Source organism: Hyaena hyaena, unplaced genomic scaffold (assembly GCF_003009895.1).
Source record: "Hyaena hyaena isolate Hyena2069 unplaced genomic scaffold, ASM300989v1 scaffold_550, whole genome shotgun sequence".
Classification (NCBI taxonomy): domain Eukaryota; kingdom Metazoa; phylum Chordata; class Mammalia; order Carnivora; family Hyaenidae; genus Hyaena; species Hyaena hyaena.
Window position 1 is genome coordinate 194925 of NW_024081182.1, and position 23430 is coordinate 218354.

At 39.1% G+C, this 23430-nt stretch overlaps 1 protein-coding gene across 3 annotated transcripts in view; it reads right to left on the reverse strand.

The window, feature by feature from the left end:
• Positions 1 to 1400: 1400 nt before the first annotated feature.
• Positions 1401 to 23430, reverse strand: part of SMG1 (SMG1 nonsense mediated mRNA decay associated PI3K related kinase) — a 100882-nt gene continuing 78852 nt past the window's right edge. For all 3 annotated transcript variants that reach the window (XM_039255910.1, XM_039255909.1, XM_039255911.1), the window contains 15 exons: positions 22898 to 23170; positions 22426 to 22660; positions 21936 to 22162; positions 19011 to 19161; positions 18710 to 18899; positions 18067 to 18536; positions 15471 to 15608; positions 13664 to 13816; positions 12853 to 13032; positions 11723 to 11950; positions 10904 to 11115; positions 10637 to 10743; positions 8691 to 8870; positions 8505 to 8611; positions 1401 to 5912 (listed from right to left, as the gene is read on the reverse strand). In XM_039255910.1, coding sequence (XP_039111841.1) covers positions 5835 to 5912; positions 8505 to 8611; positions 8691 to 8870; positions 10637 to 10743; positions 10904 to 11115; positions 11723 to 11950; positions 12853 to 13032; positions 13664 to 13816; positions 15471 to 15608; positions 18067 to 18536; positions 18710 to 18899; positions 19011 to 19161; positions 21936 to 22162; positions 22426 to 22660; positions 22898 to 23170 — 2929 coding nt within the window. In that variant the 3' untranslated portion in view covers positions 1401 to 5834. The remainder of the gene's footprint in view (positions 5913 to 8504; positions 8612 to 8690; positions 8871 to 10636; positions 10744 to 10903; positions 11116 to 11722; positions 11951 to 12852; positions 13033 to 13663; positions 13817 to 15470; positions 15609 to 18066; positions 18537 to 18709; positions 18900 to 19010; positions 19162 to 21935; positions 22163 to 22425; positions 22661 to 22897; positions 23171 to 23430) is intronic.

Here is a 23430-nt window from a genome sequence, read left to right on the forward strand (position 1 = left end):
ATTAATCAGTAGGAAAAAAACTAGGCCAGATTTTAACTTGGTCAGATAGGTTTTAGGAAACCTCATAAGATTTTTAACATATCCTTTTATAATCATCTATATTATACTACGAATTTAAATTTAAAAGTATTAAATAACCACCAGGTTCTTAAGAGTTCAGGGAAGGCTTAAAGAAATGTGAAGAGAACAAGCCAGTGGGGACAGGAGCATTGTGAATTTCATGGACGGGTGTGTATCACCACGAATCTTTGGGGCAGGAGACCTGCGAAGCATCTGGATGAGGTATAAACACTTGCAGGGGAAGGAGGAAGTAACCCTTTGCAAAGGAAGGGGGGGGACTCTTAAATAAAAGTGCCACTTTGGGGAATGTTGGAGTGGGGATAGGTTGTGTGGGTAAGGTGAAGCCAGGTGATATATAGAGATCCCATTTGGGAAGATTTTAAACTATGAAGTTTGAGGAGCAGGCCCTTGCCTCCCTCTTCAAAAAAAAATTAAAAGGTCCCCATCAGCAGCCACATAATTAGTGAATACATTTAGCATTGAGTGCAAAATCTTGACAGAGACGCAGTAACATCCACTTCCAAAGGAGAAGCCACAGAATTATTATGCTTTAAAAATGACATTTCTACTCTGGGAAATCAGCCTCTGCTACAAAATACTTCTGGTTCACCCAAGTTCCCTATGTACAACTTAAGACTTCAACACCAGCTTGTGAAATTCAGGTAGGTGAAAAAAATTCAAACAACACAGGTTGCCCAAGCCCCCAATTACTTTTGTTACTCAAGCAATGAGGCCCCGGACCTACATGCAACTTCACAGCCCAGGAGCCCTGCTATAAGACCTTTCTGTATACTTCCAGTTAGCCTAATTATTAAAAAACAAAACAAAACAAAAAAACCTACTTTCAAGTGCTTTCTTTTGAGCTCTGTTCTTATACTACAAAAACAGGATGTGAAGGTGCCCAATGATGACACAGTTAACATAAATCCTCTTAAAATGAACTGGCAACAACAAAATACAATCTGACTTCCATATACTAAAACAGGCCAGACATTTTCATTCTGTTTTCCTTCAGAGCTTTCATACCCCAGGGAATATACATTATTAATAATGTGCTATAGTTTTGTTTCTAAATACTGACAAACTTCAGCTTATTAAATAATGCCTTAATACTAGAACTTACCAGAGACGTAAAATTTTAACTGCTGCTCAAAAATACTACAGTACTTTGACAATTCAAAAAAATTACTTTGACCTCAGGGTTCAGTTCAAGCCTCACATTGGATGTAGAAATTACTTAAAAATAAAATCTTAAAAAAACAAAAACAAAATCTCTACGCATATTCCAAAAGTAAGCGTTCTAGAACCTACTTTAACCAATAAATTCAGAGCTTAAATGCTATGTCTTTCAAGACTTTATTTTCTGAAAAACAGGTATTTCATACAATCTTTGCTGTGTTAATGCAAATATGCACAAAGTAGGCATGTATTTTTGTTTTCCAAAAGATGCATTATGAACATTTTCAGGAAGCTGGTGTGATTTATTCAACTTTTAATCTTAAATACAATCACAAAATTATATCCATCAGGAGGCATTACAACCTTTTGTACAGAGAAGCCACTTTATTTATACAATGTTACTAGGACAAGGAAGATTCATTTAAACTCAATTTACTCTTATAAGGGTAAAGTAAATTAATGAAGTATGATGTTACCACTGACATTACAGGTGGAAATATAAGAGAAATTTAAACCAGAAAAATAACTGATACAAGAACTTTAAACAGGAGCTGAAACTTGGACTGTCAGGAAAAAGAAAAAAAAAATCAGCCTGTTTTGAAAGAAAAACATTCTACAAGCCTGCATTTCAGAAGAACATGCAATTCCTTAAGTTTACCATCTTCAAAAATCAAACTAATGGTATGACATGTTTACATTAGCACACAGCTTTTCCCCAGTAAGCCCAAATTGCCATTGAAAGCAAGGGACTCTTAGCGGTTCGTGTTGTACAACTAACCCTTGAACCTGTAAAGCTTCGCAGTTGGAGTCCATTTGCCCTTTCGTAAATAAGGTTGGTGATATTGTGAGGCCTAAGAAGCAGGAAAAGTGCAACAAATCCTTAGGGGTTCATAATACAGCGGATTTCCCCTTCTGCAATTTTTGGAAAAATCTGTATTCCTAAGCTCATTTTTCCCCATAGGAGGAATGTTTCTAATACAACCCATACATTGCAAACAAAATCTACCTCAAGTGACCCTTACATTACTATGGTCTACCTCCTTAATTTAAGGGGGGGAAAGTCCTAGCTTTAAATGACTTCTATTTTACAAGCTCAAGAAGATAGAGAGTGGAAGGTCACTGTCTTTCACATTCATCTACTCTTACGTAAAACAAAGGTACGTGTGCTAAGAGTAAAGCATTCGATGATTTTTGATGTATATGAATAGGATTAACAGGCTAATTGTAGGTGCTTCCTTTCATATGAAAAGAATCAGGAGAAAAGAAGAACCAGCCCCTTTGATTTTAGTACTGCCAAAACAAGTAAGCCCCCAGAATAATTACAAATATGTGGAGGATAATAGGCCAGGAAGACTTTTCAATTTAAAGTACTGCCTATAATACCCCAGGTTTAAAAGAACCTAAGATTGCACATCAACTCTATTATTTTTGGCTGTACTTGCATTGCCCTGCTCGGCATTTTTTAATGGCTCTTTCCTTAAATTTCACACATCAGAACAACCACAATTAAAAAAACAATGCAGATAACACCAAACATGGACAGTATTAAGAAAAACTACATACTAAGCTTAGGTCATAGTGGCAAGTGTTAAGGGCAGAAGTTACGGAAGTTTTTCTTTGTATTACAAACCCTCACCCTGAACTTGGGGTTTGGGCTCTAAAGAAAACAATTTAGGGAAGCAGATCAAGAGCTTGATTATCAGTTCACACACAGAAATCTCACATATCTGAAAAACAACTCACCACAAGTGCCAGACACAAAAGAATCTTAATAATCATGTAGCTAACTATGTTAAGAACTCATGGCCAGAAAGAATGAGACCCTGCAAGACACACCAAAGAAAGACTAAAAGAGAAATACACACAGCTCCATAAACCACTAGGCCTCCACAGCTCTGTAGAGATATCAACTAAAATTCAAGCAATTTTAGAAAATCAAAGACAACAAAACACTTAAGATAAACTTCAATTTCCAAGGGTGCTTTGAATGGAAAAAGAGGTTGTAGGTTATTGTATACCCCCTGGATCTTAGAAAGAGAGAGAGAAGGGAAAAGAGAGGAGCAGATCCCTGGTTTTCCACAGGTATTATATATCATCAGAAATGTAGGACTTCCTAACTATATAGCACTCTCAACTTTATTCAAACGAATCCTCCCAATATAGCCCTGTCTTCTCAGTCTGCTCTAACGATAGGGCCTTTCAACACTGATTACATCTGCTGAGTTTGCTTGCAACAGTTCAAACAGCCGCGGCTACTTACGGGATGCCTTCCCAGACAAAGGCAAACTGTACAGACCAGGGTCTTACTGTGCAGAGTGCAGTAAGAGCAACCTTTGACGTCAGCAGTCATTCACAACTGCCCACAACCAAACATGTATGTGCCACACTATTCTCAGAGGGACCATTTTAAAATAAAAGCAATGGATAATTTACCAGAGGCACATGTTTCTGCTATAAAGCTGTTTTGTTTTTTGCTTGGATAAGGTGCCAGGTACCTCTGAAGCCTGTAAAATTCCCCTATTTCTTTTACCTTCCTTACCTAAGAAAAAGCAATTTCTGAATACTACCTGTAGGGACAAACTACTGTGACTTTGTTTTATCACTGTGAAAAAGTTTTTCCTTGTGACAATAAAGAATGTTGCTGAAAAGACTACTTTCGAGAGAGCAGAGGTAATCAGGTGATGGATGTGGTAGCTCCCACAGAGCCTCGAGGAAATAAAGCAGCGTGCAAAACACAATATGGCATCATTATTCCAGATAGGTTGTTTTGATTGTGAAAATAGGTCCAAATGAATGAAGAAAATAAAATTTGATGCACTAGGTTCCTTAACTTGCTGTTAGACACATGTGTATTTGAAAATACCACCTTGCTTGCAAAAGTATTAAAAAAGCACTGATACTGAGATGCATTCTCTCTCGGGTACATGAGGATTACAGATTAATGTGGCAATCAGAATACAGACAAGGCCAGAGCTATGTGGAATTTTTCCTTAATACCCTTCAAGTTTGTCTGTGAAGACTGGCAACCAGAAATGATCACAGTCCTAATCTCTAAAATACAGGAAAAATGAACTCAAACAATCAAGATTTTGTGTTCTGCTTTGTGTTAATACGTGATTTTAAGAATCTAGTCTAGTCTGTTTTTTTTTTGCAGATCAACAATTCAGCTTACAGTACTGAAATGCAATACTAAATTTAAGAAAACCTTGATCGTGAATTCACAGCAAACTATTAAAATTGTGCAAAAAGTAAAGGATTTCACAGATTAATAACTGAACTTAATAAATGATGGTGGTGGTTCTCACTTTTGGTGATGTTTCATATGCATGTCCTAAAATGCCAGATAAACTAAAGCACTTTTAATTTACAATTCGTAAATTAAAAGTATCAAATGAGAAAACTGAATTAAAAAGCATTTCACTCTACCTCCACCAGAACATCACTTTATTGTTTATCTGTCATCAACAATGTAAAACTCTAATAGGTACTCTATCCTGGTTTTTAAAAAGGTAAAAGATTACACTGGATTAGCTACTTTCTATGAAAGAAACTACAGCAATTGCAGAAGAGGGAAAATTTGAATGACCTCCCAAATATGCACACTATAAGCAAAGGGGAGTGTACATTAAATCAAATGTCTGTTAGATTCATTACTTTTGAATGCACAGTGACAATTCTGGAAACTGTACATGATAGAATCACAGAAATGACTTAAATAACCAGGATTACATTTTGTATGTGATCATCACACCTTTAAACAATCCTTGAATTTTCCATGTTATCAATGGTTTTGGAGACATTTCTGTTTATCACTCCAAACATGCTGGTAACAGCATCGAGACGGAAGTATATGAAATATAAGGATTGAAATAAAAGTAAATTTGAAAGATGGCTAATCTACTAGATCAGGTAAAAGGGGAATGGGTAGATGGTGTGGGACTGGGGAGGAGGAGGATGGGTAGTTTTTTTTTTTTCTTTTCCCTTCATTTCAGAAGTAAGTTCTTCCAATGTAGTGTATCTGTCACATAGCTCTCCATTTCCAGTCCATTTCTGAAATTCTTATCGCGTAGCCTTTTGTGCCTACTGGTCAACCCAACCAGTACTGTTGCCAAGCAACAAGTGTTACACGAGAATCTGAATGCATCAAATCTTCCTTGGCTGTGATCTCTTCGCGGCCCCAGTTTTCTCTGTTTCTGAGCGGGGTTTGTTTTTTCCTGGATTGTACACACAGGGTCAGGTGGAATGGAGTTCCAAATCACTCTGTGCTCCGCGGCATCCCGATTTCTTTCCGCAGCTAACCTCCTGACACGTTTGCAGCTGTTCTGTGGCAGAAAGACAATCTCCATGTTCAGGCGGTGAGCTTTCTTTCTTTCACCCTTGACCCTGGGGTTGCAGGCCATGGTGTTGGGCGTATCCCTGAGTGCAGCTGTCCTGCAGGATTCACTTCCTAGCGCACCGAGATTTCCTAGGTTTCCTCAGAGTAAGCCCCCAGTTGCATCACCACCGACTGTGGTGTGGCTTTGGATGCCTGAGGCTGAGTTGATTCTGGTGGATGTCTGACCTCGCTTAACCAGACTCATCTACTGTCTTCCCACTCATACCCAGGCTGTCCAACCTTCATACAGCTGAGCCAAGTTATCTAGATTAGTTGCTTCCTTAATGACATAGTCAACCTGTAAAAGCAGGCAGGATAATATTTTAAGCCATTTAAAACTTTAAAGGCCACATATGAGTTCTATGAATTGTTTAAGAGTAAGTTTCTAATCACCCAAATTAATTACCCATAGGACATGTAGTTGCTATGGTGGCAAGGGTAAGTAACCTGAGCTTCCCTCATAATCCCAGAGCTTACAAAATGTGTGCCTTGGGAAAGTCACAATCCCTTTGAGCCTTGTCAATCCTTAGATAAAGACAGCCCCCACTGACCCACAGGTGCTCCTGGAGTTAAACACGTGAAGTCATAGGTAAGGACTGAGGCAGTGTCTAAGAGAGCGCCTGGCACATTCGGAAATACAGCTGTGTGCTCAACAAATATCTTGATTCTGACTCGGCTAAATTTTCTTTTATAGTAAGAGACAGAATTATTTCTGTGTCCAGAGACTCCAGAGAATCCAACTATATATTAGACGTTCAACATATGGCCACTGAATGAGTACTTACAGCAAATGCTGTGTGCAGAGGTCTCTACCCCTATCCCACTCCTGTGACCCTCTGACTCTTTCATATAGAATGTCCCCTGACTCTCTTTCATATAGAATGTAACAACTATCAGAATAAAAAGCACAATAGTCAAATATCCTTCAAACAAATGGACAGAGAGCCAGGATAGGCAGTCACGAAGTACACAAGCTATTAACCTACCAGAAAGCTTCTGAAGCAAAAGATACCCGACTCAACATCATCTGTGGGTTTTTTTGTTTTTGTTTTTAAGTTTATTTTCAAAGAGTGAGCATGTGCATGAGCAGGGGAGGAGGGGGAGGGAAGAGACAGAGACAAAAAGATGGAATGAATCCCAAACAGGCTCCACACTGTCAGTGCAGTCCTACACGGGGCTCAAATTCATGAAAGGTGAGATCATGACCTAAGCCAAAATCAAGAATCAGACACTTAACCAAGTGGGCCACCCAGGTGCCCCTTATCTGTGGATTTTTTTTTTTTAACGAACTTGGTAATTTCTAAAGAAGTAACTCTTGACCAAGAAGAGTTTAGTTTTTATACAACAATGTAACAGCATTTAAAAGAAAAAAAAAAAAAGACCTTTAGTGCTGATGTTTAAACTGAATTGTGGATGTCAAAACATTAGAAAACAGGCTATTCATAGTCCCAAATTTTTAACCCAGAGAAGAAAAGGTACATTTGTAAAGGAGAATTCAGGAAAACACTACCCTTGACCAAATGACCTTAGTAACACAGAAAATGGTAAACTGACATCTTATATTAAGGTATCCCTTAATGCAAAATTTTGAGAACGACACATCATTGACATAGCATTCCTGCCAAAAATGTTGATTCTGCATCTAATTACAAGGAAAATATTGGACAAATACAAAGTGAGGCACATTCTACAAATGACTAGTCTGGATGCATCAAAAAGGTCAATGTCATAAAAGAAAAAAAATGATCAGGAACTGTTCTGGACATTGAAGACAACAAAAAAACAGAGAAAGTATATGAAATACAAGATGAGCCTTGATAAGATCTTGCTGGGGGCAGAGCAGGGAGTTAAAGAGAGAAGGGCTAAGCAATAAAGGCTATGTGGGGATAACTGGAGAAATCCGAATATGGACTTAATGTTAGGTAACAACCAATGTTAACATCAATGGTGAGTTTCCTAAGTTGTTAATAATTTTTTGTCTAAGAGACCTTTATTAAAGTATTTATTCATTTTGTAATAATACATAGTAACATTTTATGCCTAAATACTTCAATACATGGGGGCACCTGGGCAGCTCGGTTGAGTAGGCATCCAACTTCGGCTCAGGTCATGATCTTACAGTTCTGGAGTTCGAGCCCCACACTGGGCTCTGTGCTGTCAGCTCAGAGCCTGGAGACTGCTTCAGATTCTGTGTCTCCCTCTCTCTCTGGCCCCCCCCCGCACTTGCATTCTGTCTCTCTCAAAAATAAATCAACATTAAAAAAGTAATTTTTCAAAATAAACAGGTAGAGGGAAATTCATTCTCAAATTTATATATATAATTTTAGTAACACTAATGAGAAAATTTCAGAGTAATGACTTCAGACAAACTGACACCCCTGAACACTTTATAGACACTATTCCTGCACCCAAAAACTTCACCCTGATGTCACTGGAAGTCTTCAGAGAGTCCTCCTTAAAATGCAAATTAACTGTGTTCTGAAGGAGGAGAGCGGGTCAAGTCACACTATAAATTTTTGCTAACAGAGGGGGTGGGGAGAAAAGAATATGCTAATAGGGTATTCAGAATAAAATGGTGAATATTTGACAACTCCAGAGTTATGTTACTCAGAATCTTCTGAAGCCCAAAAATAAATTTCAGTTGCTCATTTCTTGATAAAATGAATATGGGTGAGTTAATCTTTTAATCTGTACTGTTTCAGCAGCATGAACGTGTGTAGATTAATTTAAAAAAAATGGTCACCTGGGTGTACCTGGATGGCTCAGTCAGAAAAGTATGTGATTTCTGATCTTGAGGTCACAAGTTCGAGCCTGACATGGGGTATAGCAATTACTTAAATAAAACTTTAAAAAATAAAAAGAATTAAAAAAAAATTTTTTTAAAGGTCACCTGTTCAGCAACTGACATCCTCCTATTTGGATCAACGTCTCGGCCCTCTAGCTTGGCTTTCACTCTCTTCCACACACTCACTGCATAGGAGTTTCTCTCCTGCACAGCTACAAAGCAATGGAAACATGTAAGTCAAACCACAACTCTGTATGAATATCTAAGGCATCCTTATCCTTACTCAGTTACCTTTCCCAGTTTTAGGGTCTCTGACAGCCTTCTTAGGACTACAAGCAACACTCTTGCCAGTTCCTGGAATGGTGCTTGGTGGAGTATCTGCTGATGTGGCAAGATTTTTCTGAATCAGCTTTCTAGCGTTCTGTGACATGACATCAGGCTGGGTCTTCTGGCCGGTGTTGCTCCGGACTGCTACAGAGAAAGAGTGGGAGGCTCAATTTACACGTACAAAGAACTAGACATTTAAAAATGAATTTGTACAATGATGCTTGTTGTGGCATCAAAATACTATAAATGTATTAACTGTCCAACAATATAAGATTAATATGGCAAAGACACAGAATGGCATATTAAATCTGGGCATTAAGTCATTTTTTAAAAGACTATTTTTTGGCAGGGAAATTACTAATTTAATATCACTTAAGTGGGAAAAGACAACAAAAAATTGCATTCACAGAAGGATAGACATTTGTGCACATATGTACACATGTATAACCACAAGTCTAACAACAAATACATTAATGGATTTACCTCTAATTGAAATGAAACTACAAATTTTTCTTAATTTCCCTGACAAGCATATTATTTTATATTCATACAGTATTTTTTTTTAATGTTTATCTGTGAGAGAGACAGCGTGCGTGGAGAGGGGCAGAGAGAGAGGAAGACAGAGATCTGAAGCAGGCTCTGTGCTGATAGCAGAGAGCCAAATACAGGGCTCAAACTCACGAACCACAAGATCATTGACCTGAGCTGAAGCAGGATGCTAAACCCAATGACCCACCCAAGCACCCCGCTCATAAATTATTTAAAGAGGACTTAAATACAAGGTATTTTTACTCTTACAGAAGTAGTTTTAAAAGTAAGCCAAAACTTAAAATGGGCAAATCAGAGAACTCTAGATGCTGGCGAGGATGTGGAGAAACGGGCACCCTCCTACACTGTTGGTGGGAATGCAAACTGGTACAGCCCCTCTGGAAAACAGTGTGGAGGTTCCTCAGGAAAATAACAATAGAACTCCCCTATGACCCAGCAATAGCACTGCTAGGAATTTACCCAAGGGATACAGAAATGCTGATGCATAGGAGCACATGTACCCCAATGTTCATAGCAGCACTCTCAGCAATAGCTAAAACATGGAAAGAGCCTAAGTGTCCATCAGCGGACGAATGGATCAAGAAGGTGTGGTTTATCTATACCATGGAATCCTACATGGCAATGAGAAACAGTGAAATCTGGCCATGGGTAGCAACATGGATGGGCCTTGAGGGTGTTATGCTTAGCGAAATAAATCAAGCAGAGAAGGACAAATACCATGTTTGCACGTACAGGAGGATTAGGAGGAACTTAACTGAGGACCATGGGGGAGAAGAAGGGGGGAAATGGTGGGGGAAAGGGAGAGAGGCAAACCTGGAGAGACTCTTGAATGCTGAGAAACAAACTGAGGACTGATGGATGTGGGGGGAGGGGAGGGATGGGCATGGAGGAGGGCACTTGTGGGGATGAGCACTGGGTGTTATATGGAAACCAATTTGACAAACTATTTGTATAAATAAATAAATAAATAAATAAATAAATAAGTAAGACTTTTAAAAATGTTAAAAAAAAAAAAAAGAAAAAGAAAAAGAAAAAAGTAAGCCAAAACTTATAAGGGGGAGAAGGGCATCTGGGTGGCTCAGATGGTTAAGGATCTGACTCTGGATATCAGCTCAGGTTGTGATCTCATGTTTGTGGGATCAAGCCCCACGTGAGGCTCTGCACTGACAGCACGCAGCCTTCTTGGGATTCTCTCCCTCCCTCCTTTCTGTACCTCCCCCTCTCAAGCAGACATACTCTCTCTGTCTCAAAATAAACTTTAAAAATAAATTTAAAAAATAAGATTATGAACAGATGAAGATTCAGGCCTTTTTTTTTTTTTTTTTTTAATTCAGGTCTTTTTTGAAGTGGAAAAGTCATACCTGCAGCAAAGGATGGCTGATAAGTAGCAGCTGACGTTGGACTCGAACATTCATTTGTTGCATCGGTGACTAAGGGTGATGCAAAACCCACTAAATTATTATAGATACTGAAATACAAAATAAAATGGCTCATTTATGAAATGTTTCACCAGATAACTACTTATAAATCTGAACAAAACTGAAAAAATTTAAATAAATTAAATAAGCAAAACTTACTCTACCAGATTTTTGCTTGCATTTTAAATTTAGGCCAGAAGGCATCCTTACCTCTGACTCTGTGTTTTCAGTTCTTTCAAAGTGGGAGTTATTTCCTGGAGCATTTCAACGTGTTCTTGACTTCGAACCTGACCCATAGCTTGGACTAATGTGAACAGCACCGTCTGAATGTTGTCTTGCCACGATTTGTATTCACCTAGGAACTGCCTGACGCTGCTCTCATAGGGGACATCTTCGCCGTCTGCCAGGGCGGCTTCTTCATCCTGGAACCCACATATTCATGACTGACAGAAATGGCATTTGTCTCAAGAGTTACTCAAAGACAGTCACATTTTAAGTCACAGGGCATAAGTGTTTTTCCAATGCATGTTTAATTTGTTTATCGTAATTAACTCCTTTTCTACAGGAGTCTTGTTTCCAGGACAAAATAAAAAGTCCAAGTAAAAATAAATCTCTGAGTTAAATGAGTCACTGTTTTGTAATGATGAAGTTATTTAGCTTTTTGGGGGGGCTCAGTTTCCTTACTATGGAGATTATGTAGAATACTGAAAGGAAGAGACAACATTTCATTCATTTTGGAGGTGAACTATACAGGCTTAGGGATAAGGGTGGGAGGAGGGAGAGATGTTGGACATCTAAACACTTGGAGGCTACACTCAAGTTTCAGCTCTGTTGTTAAGTTACAGGACTTTGGGTGAATCAATTTCTTTAAGCCTCAGTTTCTCTGGGTACAAAACCAGAAAACTACTACCTACAAGTTGATAAAAACACAAATTAATGCCATTACAAAATCATTATTTTCCCAAATACAACTACTTGTAATTTTATGAAAGGAGGGAGCTGACTGGGTGTCACTGTTATCAGTCTTACCTTGGCCATGGCTTTCAGGAGGTGTTTGACATCTCCAAGTTGTCGGTTATGACCAGTGAGCACAGTCTTTATATTATCAACCAGATTCTGAATTGTTTCACAGACCGTTTCTATCTGTTGCTCTTTCTCTGTCTGAATTGCCCTCTGAGTAGACATATCCTGAGTCAGCTGTTTGTGTGCTGACAAAAGCCATTCAGAGCTGCCAATAGGCTGTTCAAGACTGGTGTCCTTAACAGAAGAAGGATTTGATTTTAGAAATTAGATGAAATAAATAATGGAAGATTCTTTCCTTCATCATCACCATCAAAAGATACTAGTAACTCAAGGTGACACAAAGAAATTCATTTGCTGAGTCATGAACTAATGACCTACAAAATAGTTTATTTATATCTAGAATAACAAAGATGATCTAAATCTAGGACCCTAAACCCAGTATAAATCACGCTTTCAAAGGCCACGAGAGCTTCCTAATGAAAGTCTCCCTGTAAAATATAAACACTGAACATAACAACTTGCTATTTTTGGACTTAGCCCTCCTGTCCAGCATTCACCTTCCACCAGCCCTCTGTCTGCTACCCAGTTTTCAGTGCATTTAAGTCATTTGCTATACTCTGTATTTCTCCTCCCTCTGAAACTCCACAAACTTCCAACTGTGGCTCTTAAAACTTTTTCACTTTTTTAAAAAATACAAATAGATTAAAAAAAAAATTTTTTTAATGTTTATTTATTTTTGAGAGAGAGAGAGAAAAGGGGGCAGGGGGGCAGAGAGAAAGAGGGAGACACGGTATGTGAAGCAGGTTCCAGGCTCTAAGCTGTCAACCCAGAGCCTGACGCAGGGCTTGACCTCACGAACCGTGGGTTTGTGACCTGAGCTAAAGCTGGACACTCAACCAACTGAACCACCCAGGCTCACTTTTTAATTCATTGTATTATTTATAATTAATAGGTTCCTTGGGGGGCTAAGAGCAAGATTTAATCATTGTTATATCCCTTATAACAACATCTTACATATAGTATACATACTGCATAAATGTAAATCACATGAATATATGGATTTTGAGGGCATGGCTCCGGCCTTATCATTTTCGTCAACAAGTCTCTTTACTCCCACACTAAGATTCGAGACTCACCACTCTCTGTAATAAACGAAGCTCTAACTCAGAGACCGAACTGTTAAACTGTGATGCAAATGAACACATTTGCTGACATCGTTTGATTAGTTCAAATAATGCAGCATCCAGGTTTAAGGCTTCTGCAGTTCTAGTTCGTAAACTTTCAAAATGAATGATATTGCTGCAGAGGAAAGTGACCTGTGAGGAGGTAAAAGAGGAATGGAACCACCACAGTAAGGGGGGAATGCAATTTTAATTTGACATGAAAAAATACTGCCTATTCATTTCCAGAATTCAGGACCAAATGAAAACTGTATGAATGTTTGACTCTTTTGGAGAACAGAAGTAAGCCTGATAAAGGCCATGAATAAATGCACTTTGTTCTGGTTGATATTATTAGGTCTGAGACGGTAAAAAGCACCTAAGTACAATTAGGTAAAAGTACCTTCTGTAAAACTGCTTTCGCACAGAAAATTTACTTCATAAAGACGATTTATTGTCATGCAGAAAAAAACAGTATCAAATCTTTGGGTCACCTTAGTTCCATAAAGAGAACCTCAGACAAATATGGAATTAAACTCCATATGTTCCAATAGAGACTGAATCCACTTTATATGTAGCTGGGAGGCAGTAAAGGCCCAGGGAAAAAACTGGCTGTGAGCTCAGTCTAAAGAATGGATGCCCTTCCCACCAAGGTCTATCAGGTCCCCCTTCCCAATGCTATGAACTTGAGGGTGGGCTCTCAAGCTACCCTTAGTTATCCCACATGTAACTTCCAATCAACTGTACAACTATTAACCGCAAAGATGGCACACACGGGTCACAATACCTGGCTTGCTCTCTGGCTCTCTTTAAGGACAAGATTTCTTCTTTCCGCTATTGTGGCTTCAAAATCCTGCAGTACAGGTGCCAGTGCAGGGTTGGCACCACCTGCCCACTTGAGTCGCTGTTCGATACTTGCTTCAAGTGCTGCTAGCTTCTCCTGTAAAAGCCAGCAGAATCTCAGTGAATATGTGATACTCTAATTCCTACTGGGCATTTTATATCAATACCAGGGAGATTCAAAAGAAGCACATGCATAATTTAGAAAACATTTTAAACAAACACCTTTTGGAATTAATCTCAATTTCACTTTGAATAGATTCAACATGTCTGGGAAGGTAAGAAGTGGCTTTGGGTTTGTCTTAAAATTTGCAGAAGATTTTCATTTTTAAATAAAGTAGTCTTTAAAATGAAACACCTGCTACACCAAATTCCTAATACACTTTATGCGCTATCTGTAAGAAAATCCATTCACCATTTGCAACAACGTGGATGGAGCCACAGAGTATAACACTAAGTGAAGTTAAGTCAGAGAAAGACAAATACAGGATTTCACTCATATGTGAAATTTGAGAAACAAAACAAGTCAACAAAAGGGAAAAAAAGACAAACTAAGAAACAGACTCTTAACTAGACAGAACTGGTAGTTGCCAGAGGGGGGTCGCTGAGGAGAGGGGAGAAACAGATGATGGGGATTAAAGAGTACACTTATCATAATGAGCACTGAGCAATGTAGAGCAATATTGAATTGCTATATTGTACACCTAAAACTAATGTAACACTGTATGTTAACTAGAATTAAAATAGAAAGCTTAACTTTAAAAAATCCATTGATGCTTTTGATTGTGAAAGATGAAAATCAAATTCTCAGAAATTTAGAAGTTTATGAATAACAGTAAAAATCTATCCAGATTACCATGATAAGGAAGGTTTTTATGTAACACAATTACTTCACTATTTATTCAACACTTCAGGTAAAGGAATTCACATCCCTTGTCTTTCCTGCACTTCTCTCCTTTTCCTTCTCTCACACAAACACATGTCTAAAATTGAAAGGGCAGGTATTCTTCCTCCACAATTTAAAACTAGTCCTAACATGTAATAGAGAAAAGGTACTTCCATCTTCAAAGACATGAGCGCCAGAAAGTTTCGTTAAAAATGTAAAAATTATAGGTGATTACACTTGATTTTGTACTAACATTAATTTATAAAATGAGCAGAAAAACATCAGTTACTACTAGGTACATGAGATATAAGGATACACAATATAAATATATATAACCATAATCAAGACCTGCTTCTCTTATTTAAAAAAGGGAGGGGAGATTAAATATTAGGCAGAAAAGACAAAGAAATACAGTCAACAATAAAAAGAAAACATTCTTTTGCTTTTGACATCATAAATACCATTAATTACACAATAGAGAAAAGAAATGCCTAAGCTTTCTAAATTTGAATAAGCCAGACAGAATTGCTTATGTACAGTTCTGAACACTAATTTTTCTAATCACCAAAGTTTCCTTAATGCATAAATGGAGAGTGATCATCAAATCCATCAAAAACCTGAAATATTTAGTTTGTCTATGTTCTTGGTTCAAAATACACTGCTTAGTAGCAGGACTAGATTTGGCTACCTTGGAGGGTAAGGAAAAAAGATAAATTACAAATCAAAGTGAAAAAGTAGTATGCCCCTGTGGCTCAGAAGCCAAGGGCAGACCTGCGGACACGCGGACCCACACAGCACTGACATTTCACCACAGTGCAGGTGCTCTCTGAAAGGAAATGGGCTGCAAGTAAGGTCTGACCAAACACACCTGAACTGTTGCAATTGAAGTTTCAATTTGGCTCAGAGTATGGAGTTTCTTTTTCATGCTGGTTAGGATGGCAGACCGAGGGGGAGGTGTGACTGACATGGCTTGTGGTCTATTGATAAGGAGGTCTTCATGCTGCCACTGTTTAAAGAAAAGGCAATGTAATAAAATCAGCAGGAAAAAAAAAACCTTTAGATAAAGAGATGGGAGGTATGAATTAGGACTTGGGGGGGGGAGGAAAAAAAAATAGCTGCAGCAAAGCAAGGCAGGCAGAGAAGTGTAAGAGCAGAAAAATTACAAAATAATCACAAACAGGTGAAAAATTTCCTAATGTAGAGAATGGCTGATGAATTTCTTCAATCAGTGATACACAACATCAAAGTAGTGATTCTGAAGATGTTTCCAAGTCTATGCAGAAGTTTAGTACACAATCCCCCCCAAAACAACATCTCCAGTTAGGAGGTTGGAACAGGTACTGGGGGAAGGGAGGGGCTGTCCAGCATGAGGCTAAACAAGTGATTAAAAGAAACGATGGCAGCAGTCACAGAAAAAAACCTTCTCCAGAGCAGAAGCAAGGCACAGGCAATTGCTGACAGAGGATCAAGCATCTTCCATTTTAAGGGCGGCCCCAGAAGGCCAACTGAGCTATAATTTAAAAGTAATACATTGTGCTTTTATTAAAATGATGGACACCTGTTCAGATGAAGAAACCTGAAAGGAGTTTTACGATTTCCATATGGCTGTCAATTTTTTAAGGGAATAAACTCTAAAATGTATAAAATAGTAAAACTTTCAACATTACATTTTTTAGGAGAAAAAAGTATTTAAAAACTCCAATGTGTTAGAAAGACTATTAATACATTATAGAAACAATTTCAAAACTTGAATAAATTACTTTTCTTCATGCGCTAAAAAAAAACAACACAGCTAATGATAAGACTGTCAAGAGAAGGAAATACACTGGTTCCCTGCACTGAGCTATAACCACCAATTCCACCACTGGGAAGCTGCTTCAACATAAATAACACCAAGTAACCACTGTCTGTACCAAACAGATCCCAAGCAAATGGCAGTCCCCAAATATGACTCCATGAGTTATATAACCTGTTTAAAGCTACTGAAAATACTGAAGCCTATATTGGGGGAGGGGAAGAAATAGCTACAATTTATACTGTGCTTAGCATCTTAAATAAAACATAACTATTTTTTTAACATTTATTTTTAAATGTTTATTTTTTGAAAGAGAAAGAGAGACAGACCATGAAAGTGGAGGAAAGGAGCAGAGAGAGAGGGAGAAAAAGAAGCCAACAGAGCAGATCTCGGGGCTCAAACCCACAAGCCATGAAATCATGGGTGAACCGAAGTCAGACGCTTAACCGACTGAGTGACCCAGGTGCCCCTTTTAACGTTTATTTTTGATGGGGGGAGAGGAGCACAGAGAGAGAGAGAGACAGACAGACAGACATCTAGAATCTGAAGCAGGCTCCAGGCTCTGAGTTGTCAGCACAGAGCCCAACAAGGGGCTCAATCCCACGAACTACGAGATTATGACCAGAGCCAAAGTCTGAGCCAGCCAGGCTCCCTGAACCTCATTTTGTTTTTAAGTTTATTTATCTATTTTGGGAGTGGGGTGGGGCAGACAGAAAATCCCAAGGCGGCTCTGCACTGATGGCCTATTTGGGGCTCCAGCGCACAATCTGTGAGGTCATGACCTGAACCAAAATCAAGAGTCAGACTCTTAAATGACTAAGCCACCCAGTGTTCCATATAGAACATCAATGGGGGGAGGGGTAAGTTTATTTGTTTATTTTTGAGAAAGAGAGAGAATTCCAAGCAGGCTCTGCCTGCTACCCAACACCACCCCTGCCCCAGTGCAGAGCCCAATATGGGGCTTGACCTCACAAACCGCAAGATCATGAGTTGAGCAGAAATCAAGAATCAGATGCTTGATCAACTGAGCCACCCAGGTGCCCCTAGAACATTCTTAACGCTCATAGTCCTCAACCCTTGCAAGAGGTACTATCCCCACCTTAGGGAAGTTAAACTCAAGATTCATACACCTGAATTCAAATCCATCTCACCCTCAAAGCCTGTGCTGTCATACTGCACTCCCCACCCCCCCCAAATAATCAAGGACAAAAACTGACTTCTCAAAAAAATAATTTCCAAATGATAACAGATTCATGCACAAAGCTGGTAACATCATTAAAGCAACAGGGAAACAGAAGTCACCTGAGAAATAACGTCAATTATATGTTAAATCTTACAGGAGGCTTATTCACATAATGAATAAATTCACAAGCATTAGAAATTATATTTACAAGTAATACTTAATGACACAGACAATACCAAACATACAACGCTGATGGAAACGAATTCAAATGTCACAAAGTATAAACACAAAATACTCTCAACTATATGGAGCGGAGACAAGAAATAACTGGAAAGAAGCGCCAAAATGCTAAAAAGCTGGGTTTGCTGCAAGCTGGCACAATTCAGGATGTGTATATATATATTTTTCCCTTATATTGTTTTATGTTAATTCCCCCAGGTTTTCAAATTCCTCTATTGGAGAAAATCACATTAGAAAAATACTTACTTGAAACATGGCAATATGCAGCTGGACACGCTGCAGGCTTGTCTTACAAGAAGAAATACTGGTTTCCAGCCTGCGCACCAAGTCATGCTTCTTCCAGGCAGTGTCATAGGAACTCGCTAACACAGTTGCCCTGTTCATGACCAGCTGAGAAAACTTCCCAATCTGGATGTTGTGCTCCACCGCTTTCTTACAAAGATCATCAACAGAAACTTTGCTTTCAGCACCAAAATCCTTTGCCTCTACTTGAGCAATAATGTCTACACCTAGAGCACTGATAAAACTGCAGAGGGTGAGTCCTAAGGCTTGGTTTGGAAGTCCAATCAAGAGCTGCCTCACAAAGTCGGCTGTGAATGCCTTTATGGGTTTGGCCATCTGGTCTTCACTGAAACAAGAGTTTCTAAAAAGGGTTTTCACATTGACAATCTGTACAGGCCCATTTACAGTATTCTGATCTTCAAGTGAACTCGATCCTAAAAAAGGAAAATCTTCTTAAAGTATTTCATGCCAAGTAAAATAAGGTAATAATACTGCTCATTTAAAAACAAGACTTTATGAACATACAATTAAATTAAGCCCACTCCATCCTGCCCCATTCCAAAGTTCTATACAACTAAATCCAGCATGTTTAAATGTGAAATATTACCTGACAAAGTTTTAGAAAATGTACCACAGAGCCTGAAGAACTCCTTAATTGTCTGTAGTCTTTTTAGAAAGAAAATTTCTTCTAGCACCTGCCGGTGATTATCATCATCAAAAAAATTGACCTGGGTACTCCTCGCTTCCCTTATAATGTCAATCTTTCGCCAAGCTATGGGAATTTCCATCTTGTTTAACTATGTAAAAGAGAAAAGAAAAGTTCATTTCTCCACTCTTTGTACCGCACACAACTTTACTATACTATATTATAAATACTTGCGTTATTTATTCAGAAAATCAATATTTACCTTTTCAATTAGTAAGCCAAAAGCAGTTTCAACTTGGGCAAACATGCCATCAAATGCTACCAATAGCATCTGGCCAGCTGACATTTTTGGTGTTTCATCAACTGAACCATTTCTTGGTTGGATTAATTCACCATATTGAGCATGAAGTATTCTAGAGAAAAAGAAAAAGGAATTAAAATCCTAACTGAAGAGTACTAAATTTGGGGGAGAGCACACAAAAGGTCAACAAGTGTCAGAGCTAGCATATGATCCAGAAAAGAAATCTTGTTGTATGAAGAGTATTACGGTAAAATGACATGTAGTGTCCACCACGATGTGAAGTTAATTATTCCAATTCAGTATCAGTGATTGTTCATGTGATTACATTTAATGCAAACCTGAATTATGACAATTTTTTTTTAAATATTTTTATTTCTAGGAGAGAGAGAGAGAGACAGCGTGAGCAGGGGAGGGTCAGAGAGAGAGGGAGACACAGACTTTGAAACAGGCTCCAGGCTCTGAGCTGGCAGTCAGCACNAGGGCAGAGAGAGAGAGGGAGACAGAGAATCTGAAGAGAGAGAGAGGGAGACAGAGAATCTGAAGCAGGCTCCAGGCTGAGCTGGCAGTCAGCACAGAGCCCGACGCAGGGCTCGAACCCACGAACTGCGAGATCATGACCTAAGCGAAAGTCGGACGCTTAACCAACTAAGCCACCCAGGCGCCCCTGAATTATGGCAATTTTTAAAAGAACTATATAAGATATTACAGTCTCATTTTACACAAAGAATGTAAAATAATATAACTGCCCAATAACTGTCAAGAATCACAATTCTAAAGCTCGAGGACTCAGCAAAAATTGTCAAGGATGTTCATGCTACTGTCACATGACAGAGCCAACTAAAGACAGTAAACTCAAATGCCTGCCATCTTTGGCAAGCGTGGTTTTGAATCGTGCATAGTTTGAGCACAGGTTTTCAGAAATTCACCCTGTTCATCATCATTAATTTAAGACTTCACAGTGGCTTATGGATCAAGTCACTATTCTGAAAATTTTATATAAAAATACAAAAACAGCATTCCTAATACCTGCAACTAGTATCAGTTAATGTCACTAATTTTAACTAGATTTTCAACTTCATCAGACACATATACGGACACTGCTATAAAGTCATTAAGAAAATTTAAAAACCAGGCTAACTAGAGCACTTTTTAATGGAAAAAAGAGCTACAAGATGCTATAAAATTTTCCTTAAGAAAAAAAAAAAAGCTGTAACAGAAACAAGCATGAAATTTGTCACCCAAATCATACATAAAGAGTGAACAATTGTCCATTTGAGGGTAAGGGAAATCTGAATTAGATATTAAGGGGAGATAAATGAGGGCTGAAATGTAGTAAGAAAGAAACGTGTACTGATTTACATCTCACTGTTGAAACAAAATTCAATGATAAAGATCTGATGCAAATAATCTAAACCATCATCTAGCTGACATTTATGTTTACATTTTAACAATCACACTCATTTTTTTTTGTATGGAGAAATAATTACAATGAAACATAAAATAGGAAAATTTTGAATGCAGAAAACATTAAAGAATTATTGTTAACATTTTAAGTAAAGTAACGGCACCATGATTAAGAAAAATAAGTTTAGAGGCGCCTGAGTGGCTCAGTTGGTTGAGTGTCCAGCTTCAGCTCAGGTCATGACCTCGCAGTTCATGAGCCCCATATTAGGTTCTGTGCTGACAGCTCAGAGCCTGGAGCCTGCTACGGATTCTGTGTCTCCCTCTCTCTGCCCCTCCCCTGCTCACAGCGTCTCTCTCAAAAATTAATAAACGTTAAAAAGAAAAGAAAAAACAAGTATGTTTAAATTCTAGATACATATACTTCCTGCGTTATTTAAGAATAAAGAGATACCTGCTTCAAAATAATTGGGGCAGTACAACTAAAAAAATTTTTTTAATGTTTATTTAGTTTTGAGAGAGAGAGCAAGCAAGATTGCAAGCAGGGGAGGGACAGAGAGAGAGACACACACAGAATCTGAGGCAGGCTCTGGTTTCTGAGCCAGCAGCAAAGAGCCTCACTCAGGGCTCAAGCCCACAAACCAAAGGTAGTAAAGTGAAGGTTCATTCTACTATTCTACTTTCTTCTATCTTTGAATTTTCTCATGGGAGGCAGCACAGTAGGTCAGTCCATTTCACCTCTCTCAATTACACTCTCTGGGGTCAACTGGACACGAGAATGCCAAGGAAAAAGGTCTTGAGTCACCAGAAAGGGGTGCAGAGCTCAGCCATGGGTAGAGTGGATGGCTAGAGGAACCACCCCAACCTTCCCAGGTCCCAAAGTCAAATTGTTCTTCCTGGACTTATGATGAAAAACATAATGTTCAGTATCTAAAACAAACTAAGTTTAAGCAAAGTTAAAAGCATTCACCTGAAGTGAGCTATATACTCCGTTAGCTGACTAAACTGGCCCAGATGATTTCATAGAGTTCTGAGAGCTGGCTTAAAAAATACCACACTCCACTCCGTGTGTGTTCATATGGTGAAACACCACACACGTATATGCGTTGTGTATGTGACAGAATGGCATGGAGCCACACGCATGCAGACAAGCATGCGTGTAACTAGTGAAATCTCAGGAAGCCCTGCTGAGTGTAGCAACATCCCTTCCGCAGTGTCGCCACAGCCCCATCAGCAGGCGAGATGCTAACGCCGCAGGAAGGAAGACGCGTGCGTGAGACGTCCCTGCACACGGTTTTTACAACTTCCTGTGGATCTGTAATTATTCCCAAATAAAAGTTTTTTAAAGGTAAGTATTTAAGCATTTGTAAGTAATTACACCTGCTGTATAATTAAAACTAAACATAGCAAAATGAGAGCTGAGAACCCCTTTATCTGGCTTCCCATGTCTTTCCCAAGGAAACGGCACAGCTAGCATTCACTTGCCTGGCGACATCGATGTAGTGAGCATGCGTTTCTTCCTCGAGTCCCATGGCTGCATTTCTTAAATAGGCCTGAAGGGACTCCACCAGAGTCTGCAGGGCGGCGCCGTCCGCGGCCTGCTCGATAAGGCTGTCCAGCTCACGAAGCATGCTTTCTAAAGTGTGCTCTCCTTTCATCAAACATCTCAGTGCTTCTGGAAATATGATTTGCCGGAAATTTGAATTTAATTCCTACAAATATGTGAGAAATAGATTTTAATGCTTTCTGAGTTGAGATCAGTTATACATTTAGAGGCTTAGTGCCATAAATTAAGAACTTATGAAACTATAACCAACATATTGCCACAAGCCTCTCAGCGATCTTAAAGTGACCAATTAAGCAGCATTAAAAGGGAAAAAGTCAAACTGCTTTTCTGAACCAGAGACATTAAGAAGTACAGTGTTCATTATCTAAAACACACTTATCAACTTTAAGCTAATTTAAAAGTGTTCACCTGAAGTGAGGTGTATACTCCATTGGCTAAGTGAACTGCCTCGGAAGCCTCCATGGGGTTTGGGATGTCCAAGTCCTGTGGCACCAGGTGGCACTGTTTGAGTAACTGCACCAGGCACGTGACGTTCCCGCTCATGCTGCAGAGCTCCTCCAGGAACCAGGCTCCGTCCCGGGAGGTCAGATCCACCAGCTGCTCACCCGCACTTGAAGCTGCACCTTCCATCATCAGGTTCCGCCTAAACACAATTAAGTATTTGCAAAGTGAAACCCACTCAGCTACACTCACTCACAAAAGTGACTACCTCAAAATCGAAAAGGGAAGTAAAGCAGCTGTGACACTGGGCAAGGCTAAGGACAGTACAGAATGTCTGCCTTTTAAGTTCGGGACTAAACAAAAGACACGTGAAATCTCAAAGCAGCATCAATGTTTTCAAGAAAACGAAATGGTCTCAACAGGAGGTTGGCTGACTCACCTTGTAAGGGTACAAAGGGCCGAAATAATGACACTTGCTAAACTCAGAGATCCTTCTTCTCCATTCTCATGAAGAAAAACTTTAATGCATCGTTCAATTTCTTTCAACTGATCCTCACAAACGGGCACAGTGACAGCTTCCTGTTTCAAGCGTTCCACTTGCCTAATAAGCCTGCTGTTTATGTCTGCAGCGTACCGCTGCAGAGTCATTTCGGTGGCCGTGATGAACTGACACACTGTTGGGGGGGGCTGGGGGGCATACTGAATTTCGTATCTATAAAACCAGAGAGAGGCACTTGTTTACATCATATCCACACGTGACACAGGACAATATGGAATACTGCATGTGATCCTCAAACCTTACACAGTAGGAATCGTGATTTCCATTTTTACAGAAGTCTTAGGAACTAAAGTAACTTTCCAAGATGACTCGTTAATGAGAGACAGATCACTGTTTGAGTTTAGCTCTCTTTACCCTGATCCACTATGACACCGGGACACATTTTTTTTAATTAGGGGAAACATACTGTCTTA